Source organism: Oncorhynchus mykiss, chromosome 18 (assembly GCF_057628025.1).
Source record: "Oncorhynchus mykiss isolate SJ-2025 chromosome 18, ASM5762802v1, whole genome shotgun sequence".
Lineage (NCBI taxonomy): Eukaryota > Metazoa > Chordata > Actinopteri > Salmoniformes > Salmonidae > Oncorhynchus > Oncorhynchus mykiss.
This window is the reverse complement of record NC_143039.1, coordinates 22,444,023-22,456,639: the sequence shown is the minus strand read 5'-3', so window position 1 is coordinate 22,456,639 and position 12,617 is coordinate 22,444,023. Positions and strand designations below refer to the sequence as shown.

The following is a 12,617-nucleotide window of genomic DNA, read 5'->3' as shown; positions in this document are numbered from 1 at the left end:
CCTGTATTGATATGACTCTCCTGTATTGATAAGAAACTTCCTGCTGTATTGATATGACTCTTTTACTGTATTGATATGAATATTTCTCCTGTATTGATATGACTCCCTCTCCTGTATTGATATGACTCTCTCTCTTATATTGATATGACTCTTTCTCCTGTATTGATATGACTCTTTTACTTTATTGACATGACTCTCCTGTACTGATATGACTCTTTCTCCTGTATTGATATGACTCTTTCTCCTGTATTGATATGACTCTTTCTCCTGTATTGATATGACTCTTTCTCCTGTATTGATATGACTCTTTCTCCTGTATTGACATGACTCTTTCTCCTGTATTGATATGACTCTTTCTCCTGTATTGATATGACTCTTTTACTTTATTGATATGACTATCCTGTATTGATATGAATCTTCCTCCTGTATTGATATGAATCTTCCTCCTGTATTGATATGACTCTTTCTCCTGTATTGATATGAATCTTTCTCCTGTATTGATATGACTCTCCTGTATTGATATGAATCTTTCTCCTGTATTGATATGACTCTTTCTCCTGTATTGATATGACTCTTTTACTTTATTCTGACTCTCCTGTATTGATATGACTCTCCTGTATTGATAAGAAACTTCCTGCTGTATTGATATGACTCTTTTACTGTATTGATATGAATATTTCTCCTGTATTGATATGACTCCCTCTCCTGTATTGATATGACTCTCTCTCTTATATTGATATGACTCTTTCTCCTGTATTGATATGACTCTTTTACTTTATTGACATGACTCTCCTGTATTGATATGAATCTTCCTCCTGTATTGATATGACTCTTTCTCCTGTATTGATATGAATATTTCTCCTGTATTGATATGACTCTCCTGTATTGATATGAATCTTTCTCCTGTATTGATAAAACTCTTTCTCCTGTATTGATATGACTCTTTTACTTTATTGTGACTCTCCTGTATTGATATGACTCTTTCTCCTCTATTGATATGACTCTTTCTCCTGTATTGATATGACTCTTTCTCCTGTATTGATATGACACCTTCTCCTGTATTGATATTACTCTTTTACTGTATTGATATTAATCTTTCTCCTGTATTGATATGACTCTTTCTCCTCTATTGATATGACTCTTTTACTGTATTGATATGACACCTTCTCCTGTATTGATATGACTCTTTCTCCTGTATTGATATTACTATTTTACTTTATTGATATGATTATCCTGTATTGATATGACTCCTTCTCCTGTTTTGATATGACTCTTTCTCCTGTATAGGTATGACTCCCACTCCTGTATTGATATGACTCTTTCTCCTGTATTGATATGACTCTTTCTCCTATATTGATATGACTCTTTCTCCTGTATTGATATGACTCTTTTACTTTATTGACATGACTCTCCTGTATTGATATGAATCTTCCTCCTGTATTGATATGACTCTTTCTCCTGTATTGATATGAATCTTCCTCCTGTATTGATATGAATCTTCCTCCTGTATTGATATGACTCTTTCTCCTGTATTGATATGAATATTTATCCTGTATTGATATGACTCTCCTGTATTGAAATGAATCTTTCTCCTGTATTGATATGACTCTTTAACTTTATTGTGACTCTCTTGTATTGATATGACTCTCCTGTATTGATATGACTCTTACTCCTGTATTGATATGACTATTTTACTTTATTGATATGACTCTCCTGTATTGATATGAATCTTTTACTGTATTGATATTAATCTTTCTCCTGTATTGATATGACACTTTCTCCTCTATTGATATGACTCTTCTCCTGTACTGATATGACTCTTTCTCCTGTATTGATATGACTCTTTCTTCTGTATTGATATGACTCTTTCTCCTGTATTGATATGACTCTTTTACTTTATTGTGACTCTCCTGTATTGATATGACTCTCCTGTATTGATAAGAAACTTCCTGCTGTATTGATATGACTCTTTTACTGTATTGATATGAATATTTCTCCTGTATTGATATGACTCCCTCTCCTGTATTGATATGACTCTCTCTCTTATATTGATATGACTCTTTCTCCTATATTGATATGACTCTTTCTCCTGTATTGATATGACACTTTTACTTTATTGATATGACTCTCCTGTATTTATATGGATCTTCCTCCTGTATTGATATGACTCTTTCTCCTGTATTGATATGAATCTTTCTCCTGTATTGATATGACTCTCCTGTATTGATATGAATCTTTCTCCTGTATTGATATTACTCTTTCTCCTGTATTGATATGACACCTTCTCCTGTATTGATATTACTCTTTACTGTATTGATATTAATCTTTCTCCTGTATTGATATGACTCTTTCTCCTCTATTGATATGACTCTTTCAGGTGTATTGATATGACACCTTCTCCTGTATTGATATTACTATTTTACTGTATTGATATTAATATTTCTCCTGTATTGATATGACACTTTCTCCTCTATTTATATGACTCTTCTCCTGTACTGATATGACTCTTTCTCCTGTATTGATATGACTCTTCTCCTGTACTGATATGACTCTTTCTCCTGTATTGATATGACTCTTTCTACTGTATTGATATGACTCTTTCTCCTGTATTAATATGACTCTTTCTCCTGTATTGATATGACTCTTTCTCCTGTATTGATATGACTCTTTCTCCTGTACTGATATGACTCTTTCTCCTGTATTGATATGACTCTTCTCCTGTACTGATATGACTCTTTCTCCTGTATTGATATGACTCTTTCTCCTGTATTGATATGACTCTTTCTCCTGTATTGATATGACTCTTTCTCCTGTATTGATATGACTCTTTGTCCTGTATTGACATGACTCTTTCTCCTGTATTGATATGACTCTTTCTCCTGTATTGATATGACTCTTTTACTTTATTGATATGACTCTCCTGTATTGATATGAATCTTCCTCCTGTATTGATATGACTCTTTCTCCTGTATTGATATGACTCTTTCTCCTGTATTGATATGACTCTTTTACTTTATTGTGACTCTCCTGTATTGATATGACTCTCCTGTATTGATAAGAAACTTCCTGCTGTATTGATATGACTCTTTTACTGTATTGATATGAATATTTCTCCTGTATTGATATGACTCCCTCTCCTGTATTGATATGACTCTCTCTCTTATATTGATATGACTCTTTCTCCTGTATTGATATGACTCTTTTACTTTATTGACATGACTCTCCTGTACTGATATGACTCTTTCTCCTGTATTGATATGACTCTTTCTCCTGTATTGATATGACTCTTTCTCCTGTATTGATATGACTCTTTCTCCTGTATTGATATGACTCTTTCTCCTGTATTGACATGACTCTTTCTCCTGTATTGATATGACTCTTTCTCCTGTATTGATATGACTCTTTTACTTTATTGATATGACTATCCTGTATTGATATGAATCTTCCTCCTGTATTGATATGAATCTTCCTCCTGTATTGATATGACTCTTTCTCCTGTATTGATATGAATCTTTCTCCTGTATTGATATGACTCTCCTGTATTGATATGAATCTTTCTCCTGTATTGATATGACTCTTTCTCCTGTATTGATATGACTCTTTTACTTTATTCTGACTCTCCTGTATTGATATGACTCTCCTGTATTGATAAGAAACTTCCTGCTGTATTGATATGACTCTTTTACTGTATTGATATGAATATTTCTCCTGTATTGATATGACTCCCTCTCCTGTATTGATATGACTCTCTCTCTTATATTGATATGACTCTTTCTCCTGTATTGATATGACTCTTTTACTTTATTGACATGACTCTCCTGTATTGATATGAATCTTCCTCCTGTATTGATATGACTCTTTCTCCTGTATTGATATGAATATTTCTCCTGTATTGATATGACTCTCCTGTATTGATATGAATCTTTCTCCTGTATTGATAAAACTCTTTCTCCTGTATTGATATGACTCTTTTACTTTATTGTGACTCTCCTGTATTGATATGACTCTTTCTCCTCTATTGATATGACTCTTTCTCCTGTATTGATATGACTCTTTCTCCTGTATTGATATGACACCTTCTCCTGTATTGATATTACTCTTTTACTGTATTGATATTAATCTTTCTCCTGTATTGATATGACTCTTTCTCCTCTATTGATATGACTCTTTTACTGTATTGATATGACACCTTCTCCTGTATTGATATTACTCTTTTACTGTATTGATATTAATCTTACTCCTGTATTGATATGACACTTTCTCCTCTATTGATATGACTCTTCTCCTGTACTGATATGACTCTTTCTCCTGTATTGATATGACTCTTCTCCTGTACTGATATGACTCTTTCTCCTGTATTGATATGACTCTTTCTCCTGTATTGATATGACTATTTCTCCTGTATTGACATGACTCTTTCTCCTGTATTGATATGACTCTTTCTCCTGTATTGATATGACTATTTTACTTTATTGATATGACTCTCCTGTATTGATATGAATCTTCCTCCTGTATTGATATGAATATTCCTCCTGTATTGATATGACTCTTTCTCCTGTATTGATATGAATCTTTCTCCTGTATTGATATGAATCTTCCTCCTGTATTGATATGACTCTTTCTCCTGTATTGATATGAATCTTCCTCCTGTATTGATATGAATATTCCTCTTGTATTGATATGACTCTTTCTCCTGTATTGATATGAATCTTTCTCCTGTATTGATATGACTCTCCTGTATTGATATGAATCTTTCTCCTGTATTGATATGACAACTTCTCCTGTATTTATATTACTATTTTACTGTATTGATATTAATCTTTCTCCTGTATTGATATGACACTTTCTCCTCTATTGATATGGCTCTTCTCCTGTACTGATATGACTCCTTCTCCTGTATTGATATGACTCTTTCTCCTGTATTGATATGACTATTTTACTTTATTGATATGACTCTCCTGTATTGATATGAATCTTCCGCCTGTATTGATATGAATCTTCCTCCTGTATTGATATGACTCTTTCTCCTGTATTGATATGAATGTTTCTCCTGTATTGATATGAATCTTCGTCCTGTATTGATATGACTCTTTCTCCTGTATTGATATGAATCTTCCTCCTGTATTGATATGAATCTTCCTCTTGTATTGATATGACTCTTTCTCCTGTATTGATATGAATCTTTCTCCTGTATAGATATGACTCTCCTGTATTGATATGAATCTTTCTCCTGTATTGATAAAACTCTTTCTCCTGTATTGATATGACTCTTTTACTTTATTGTGACTCTCCTGTATTGATATGACTCTTTCTCCTCTATTGATATGACTCTTTCTCCTGTATTGATATGACTCTTTCTCCTCTATTGATATGACTCTTTTACTGTATTGATATGACACCTTCTCCTGTATTGATATTACTCTTTTACTGTATTGATATTAATCTTACTCCTGTATTGATATGACACTTTCTCCTCTATTGATATGACTCTTCTCCTGTACTGATATGACTCTTTCTCCTGTATTGATATGACTCTTCTCCTGTACTGATATGACTCTTTCTCCTGTATTGATATGACTCTTTCTCCTGTATTGATATGACTATTTCTCCTGTATTGACATGACTCTTTCTCCTGTATTGATATGAATATTCCTCCTGTATTGATATGACTCTTTCTCCTGTATTGATATGAATCTTTCTCCTGTATTGATATGAATCTTCCTCCTGTATTGATATGACTCTTTCTCCTGTATTGATATGAATCTTCCTCCTGTATTGATATGAATATTCCTCTTGTATTGATATGACTCTTTCTCCTGTATTGATATGAATCTTTCTCCTGTATTGATATGACTCTCCTGTATTGATATGAATCTTTCTCCTGTATTGATATGACAACTTCTCCTGTATTGATATTACTATTTTACTGTATTGATATTAGTCTTTCTCCTGTATTGATATGACACTTTCTCCTCTATTGATATGGCTCTTCTCCTGTACTGATATGACTCTTTCTCCTGTATTGATATGACTCTTTCTCCTGTATTGATATGACTCTTTCTCCTGTATTGATATGACTCTTTCTCCTGTATTGACATGACTCCTTCTCCTGTATTGATATGACTCTTTCTCCTGTATTGATATGACTATTTTACTTTATTGATATGACTCTCCTGTATTGATATGAATCTTCCGCCTGTATTGATATGAATCTTCCTCCTGTATTGATATGACTCTTTCTCCTGTATTGATATGAATGTTTCTCCTGTATTGATATGAATCTTCGTCCTGTATTGATATGACTCTTTCTCCTGTATTGATATGAATCTTCCTCCTGTATTGATATGAATCTTCCTCTTGTATTGATATGACTCTTTCTCCTGTATTGATATGAATCTTTCTCCTGTATTGAAATGACTCTTTAACTTTATTGTGACTCTCTTGTATTGATATGACTCTCCTGTATTGATATGACTCTTACTCCTGTATTGATATGACTATTTTACTTTATTGATATGACTCTCCTGTATTGATATGAATCTTTTACTGTATTGATATTAATCTTTCTCCTGTATTGATATGACACTTTCTCCTCTATTGATATGACTCTTCTCCTGTACTGATATGACTCTTTCTCCTGTATTGATATGACTCTTCTCCTGTACTGATATGACTCTTTCTCCTGTATTGATATGACTCTTTCTCCTGTATTGATATGACTCTTTCTCCTGTATTGACATGACTCTTCTCTTGTATTGATATGACTCTTTCTCCTGTATTGATATGACTATTTTACTTTATTGATATGACTCTCCTGTATTGATATAAATCTTCCTCCTGTATTGATATGAATCTTCCTCCTGTATTGATATGACTCTTTCTCCTGTATTGATATGAATCTTTCTCCTGTATTGATATGAATCTTCCTCCTGTATTGATATGACTCTTTCTCCTGTATTGATATGAATCTTCCTCCTGTATTGATATGAATCTTCCTCCTGTATTGATATGAATCTTCCTCCTGTATTGATATGACTCTTTCTCCTATATTGATATGAATCTTCCTCCTGTATTGATATGAATCTTTCTCCTGTATTGATATGACTCTTTAACTTTATTGTGACTCTCCTGTATTGATATGACTCTCCTGTATTGATATGACTCTTACTCCTGTATTGATATGACTATTTTACTTTATTGATATGACTCTCCTGTATTGATATGAATCTTCCTCCTGTATTGATATGACTCTTTGTCCTGTATTGATATGACTCCTTCTCCTCTATTGATATGACCCTTCTCCTGTATTGATATGACTCTCTCTCCTTTATTGATATGAATCTTTTACTGTATTGATATGACTCTTTCTCCTGTATTGATGTGACTCCCTCTCTTGTATTGATATGACTCTTTCTCCTGTATTGATATGACTCTTTCTCTTGTATTGATATGACTCTTTGTCCTGTATTGATATGACTCCTTCTCCTCTATTGATATGACTCTTCTCCTGTATTGGTATGACTCCTTCTACTGTATTGATATGACTATTTTACTGTATTGATATGAATCTTTCTCCTGTATTGATATGCATCTTTCTCCTGTATTGATATGACTCCCTCTCTTGTATTGATATGACTCTTTCTCCTGTATTGATATGACTCTTTTACTTTATTGATATGACTCTCCTGTATTGATATGAATATTCCTCCTGTATTGATATGACTATTTTACTGTATTGATATGACTCTTTCTCCTGTATTGATATGACCCTTTGTCCTGTATTGATATGACTCTTTTACTGTATTGATATGAATCGTTCTCCTGTATTGATATGACCCTTTGTCCTGTATTGATATGACTCCTTTTCCTCTATTGATATGACTCTTCTCCTGTATTGGTATGACTCATTCTCCTGTATTGATATGACTCTCTCTCTCTCTTGTATTGATATGACTCTTTCTTCTGTATTGATATGACTCTTTTACTTTATTGATATGACTCTCCTGTATTGATATGAATATTCCTCCTGTATTGATATGACTATTTTACTGTATTGATATGACTCTTTCTCCTGTATTGATATGACCCTTTGTCCTGTATTGATATGACTCTTTTACTGTATTGATATGAATCGTTCTCCTGTATTGATATGACCCTTTGTCCTGTATTGATATGACTCCTTTTCCTCTATTGATATGACTCTTCTCCTGTATTGGTATGACTCATTCTCCTGTATTGATATGACTCTCTCTCTCTTGTATTGATATGACTCTTTCTCCTGTATTGATATGAATCTTTCTCAGTGTGAGTAGCTCTGGTCATAAGCTACTGTTCGTCTCCAGCCAAACATGGACTGACACCCTGTGTCTAACACTGGCCTGTGGTCTGCCACTGAGCTGACAGACGGAGAGAAAGAGAGAGCAGCCTGTACACAGCCAGACGCCTCTGCATCCCAAATGACACCCTATTCCCTGGGTAGTGCACTACTTTTGACCCACAAGGCCCTGGTCAAAGGTAGTGCACTATAAAGGGAATAGGGTGCGTTTTGGGATGTAACCTATCTCTCACTCAATCTCTTTAAGAGATAAAGTAGGAGGATTCCTATAGGAGACACAATAGCATAGACATGTAATAAACATTGTGTGTGTGCATTTTATAAAAAGAGTAGGTAACCTAGAGGATAGTGTTGGGCCTGTATTTTTTATTGAACCTTTATTTAATTAGGCACGTCAGTTATGAACAAATTCTTATTTACAATGACGGCCTACACCGGCCAAGCCTTAACCCGGACGGGCCAATTGTAACTCTGGGCCAATTGTACGCCGCCCTATGGGACTCCCAATCACGGCTGGTTGTGATACAGCTTTGAATCAAACCAGGTCTGTAGTGACGCCTTTAGCACTGAGATGCAGTGCCATACACCGCTGCGCCACTTGGGAGCCCAAGTGTAACGAAAGGTTGCTGGTTCAAATCCCCGAGCCAACTTGGTGAAAAAGTTTTTGATGTGCCCTTGAGCAAGGTACTTAACCCTAATTGGTCCTGTAAGTAGCTCTGGATAAGAGTGTCTGATAAAATGTATATTGAGGTGTTTATGTTTTTATCCTCACAACGTTCCATTGGTCAAAAACTGGTTGAATCAAGGTTCTTTCCACATCATTTCAACAACAAAAATGTAATTTGAAAATGTTGAATCAACATGGAAAACTGATTGGATTTGAAAAAAGTCATCAACATCAGGGAATTTCGTTGTTTTTCCATCCAACGTTTTACCTAAATCCAATAACATGATGACATGTTTAGATGATTTCACGTTGAATTCACGTTAGTTGACAACTCAACCAAATGTAAATCAAAACCAGACGTTGAACTGATGTCTGTGCCCAGTGGGATGTGAAGGGATGAAACGCAGTGTTTTAAGGCCCAGCCCACTTCTGCCATGTCATGACATACCTGGACCACCTATTGAGATGTGCCTTTTGTTTAGTAAATCAGTTGTCAAATAAGGTGATAAGGAGACTGGGCGAAGTTAAGTCATCAATGTAAATGAAATGAGCACTTGACTTGACTGATGTGAAGGGTGTGCTGTTAGCCTTGAGTCCATCTGTCAACCCTACTATTACACAGCACCTTGGCCAGCTCTACCCAACCCACTCCACACACACACACACACACACACAGGTAAACACCTGCCCAGGTGCAAAGGGGTTTTTGTATGAAGACCAAAGAGGTCTCCCTCTCTCTCTCACACACACCTCATAAATCCCAGTTGGGAGGTGGAGGGTGGTTGAAAGGTAGCTTTTGATCTGACAGGCCAGGGTGTAAGGTGGAGAGGAGGGAGATGATGAGGAAGAGGTGGGGAGGATGAGGGGAAGAGGAGGAGAAGGAGCCACTGTCCAGGAATGACATCTAAAAATGGAACTAACTCACAACATGAACCTCATGAACCTCATGACACTCACCTGTGTCACAATTAAGTGACTTCCTTTTCAAATCTCCTTTCCTTGTCTCCTTTCCTTGTCTACTATCCTTCCCATAGAGACTTTAACGATTATAACACTTTGTCCATTCCACCAAAACAAAGCAGCCTCTTGTTACCCCAGCTATACCTCCCCTTTCCCTCATCATGTTATCAAGCCAAAGACCAGACACCCAAAACCAGACCACCCCAGTCCAGCACAGCCAGCAACGCCCACACCGCTAGTGGAGTTGTTCTGCCAACTTGGATGTCTGCCGAGTTCTACACATAGGTTTTGAAAACAGCTTGACTGTTTGGGGTTTGAACTACTTTTACAAAAATGTGCAGGTAATTGGCATAGACTATTTATAGTCGCCATATGCCAACCTGAAAATGCGTCATATTGCCTGATGTGCCTCTTGTTTCAGCGCATGACAGAAATGATAGAGTACAGTAGTCTACCAGTGCAAACAAGGAGAGGTGGATTTTATATTGAGTTTCAAGCTAAGGTAAACCTTTCTAAACAAATGGAGGCTAACAAGGAAAGTTGCGTGGGTGATAGGAAGACTGCGTGACAGTGACGTCTGCGGTGTTATTAGAAACGATGAGTGACAGGTAAACAAACAGACGTCAACGCAAATGTGCCCTGAAGCCAAACATACAGACCTCCTTTTAATCCATTGTCAAGTTCAGATCGTGTACTCAAACTACCTATTTTTACTTAAACGAAATCAGGCCAAATTCATTATTTTTCTTACCTTTGATAAGATTGTGGATTCTTCTTTCTCTTTCTCCTCATAGCGACCGAGGGGCACCAACAACTCGTCCTCACAACAGATGAAACTCACAGTACATCCCATATAGACGAATTCAGCGAACAATGATCCATTCAATTCAAATCAATGTCCGGATATATCGTGTTGCGGCTCTGCTCTATTTTTTTTCAAATCAAAGCTTACGGTCGCAGTTTCCAAAATACACACTGAAAACTCATGCAGGTGAGACAGGCGCGAGTAGTCTACAACCCGTGCTCCAGTCTCCTCAATAAATCTCGCAGACATTACTCAGTATTCCCGCTGAGATTTGGTGGATAAAATCCGTCGCCTACATTTCCCTACCCCACGCTGGTATGGAGTGGAGCGAAGGCACCCGCAAATGTGTTTGTAGTTCAACTCTGCTCATTCCTCCCTCCCTCAGCCTCTCATAACCTGCCCAGTACGACAACTTCCAAAGACTGGTCCCCGTGTGGAGCATAAGCATGCTTTCTTCAAAGGGATGGGTGTTAAAATATGTTTAGCCTTGAAACGTGTGTGTTTATTAATGATGATGAATATTATTATTGACCTAATATTTAACTATCGATGAACTACAGTACTTCATCCACATACTGTTATTTATATTATTTATTTAGCTCCTTTGCACCCCAGTATATCTTCTTGCACACATCTTCTACACATCTATCACTCCAGTGTTTAATTGCTATATTGTAATTATTTCGCCACTATGGCCTATATATTGCCTTACCTCCCTTATCCTACCTCATTTGCACACACTGTATATATACTTTTTCTATTGTATAATTGACTGTATATTTGTTTATTCCATGTGTAACTCTGTGTTGTTGTTTGTGTCGCACTGCTTTACTTCATCTTGGCCAGGTCGCAGTTGTAAATGAGAACTTGTTCTCCACTAGCCTACCTGGTTAAATAAAGGTGAAATAAAAACATAAAATAAAAACGTATAAACCCTATTGCAATCAACATATTTATATTGTCCTTTGTAGCTTTCCAAGTTGTGTGATAAGAGATTAACAACCACCTGCAACATTATTCCTTGGATTCCATGTCTGCGTCTGAAATGTTTCATCTCCATTTTAGTCATTTGGCAGACACTCTTATCCAGAGTGACTTACAATTGGCCCAGGTCAAAAGTAGTGAACTATATACAGTAGTGTGTGGGGTGCCATTTCAGACTAAACCCATGTTTGCCGAGTTTACCTGACTTGCCTAGTTAAATAAAGGTTCAATAAAAAATAACTACAAAAACGTGTTGTTTATACTGCAACAGCCAGATCATACTGAGTGTTGGAGCCATCTGAACAGGGGGGAATTCTGTCCCCACACCCAGTTATGATGACTTAGAGAGAGTGCTTTACTGTGAGGTCATGACAGAAAAACAGCCAGATCATACTGAGTGTTGGAGTCATCTGAACAGGGGGGAATTCTGTCCCCACACCCAGTTATGACGACTTAGAGAGAGTGCTTTACTGTGAGGTTATGACAGGAAAACAGCCAGATCATACTGAGTGTTGGAGCCATCTGAACAGGGGGGAATTCTGTCCCCACACCCAGTTATGACGACTTAGAGAGAGTGCTTTACTGTGAGGTTATGACAGAAAAACAGAAACTGTCAGATTTTTCAGGAATGAAAAATGGGACACACTGATGTGGTGTGTGTGCTTGTGTGTGCGTTTGCATGCGTGCCTGTGTGTGTGTGTGTTTTTCTTTAAATGTGGTGTGTGTGTTTATACTGTATGTGAGCATATGCCTACACCATGTGTGTGTTTGACCTACTCTGCTGGCTTCCTCATGCTGATTGGTTCAAGGTTGGTAAGGAAGTGCTGAAATAAAGACTTCCTCTAATTTAGTTTATTTATATTCCC

General features: G+C 36.4%; 1 protein-coding gene across 16 annotated transcripts in view; it reads right to left on the bottom strand.

Moving 5' to 3' along the window:
- The window catches only part of LOC110495438 (tensin-1), a 244,205-nt gene extending 233,007 nt beyond the window's left edge, over nucleotides 1-11,198 (bottom strand). For 8 of the 16 annotated variants that reach the window (XM_090207794.1, XM_090207798.1, XM_090207783.1 and 5 more), the window contains exon 1: nucleotides 10,714-11,198. In XM_090207794.1, the coding sequence (XP_090063920.1) occupies nucleotides 10,714-10,815 (102 nt within the window). In that variant the 5' untranslated portion in view covers nucleotides 10,816-11,198. The remainder of the gene's footprint in view (nucleotides 1-10,713) is intronic. The other 8 variants (XM_090207788.1, XM_090207777.1, XM_090207828.1 and 5 more) reach the window with 1 other exon arrangement.
- Nucleotides 11,199-12,617: the final 1,419 nt, after the last annotated feature.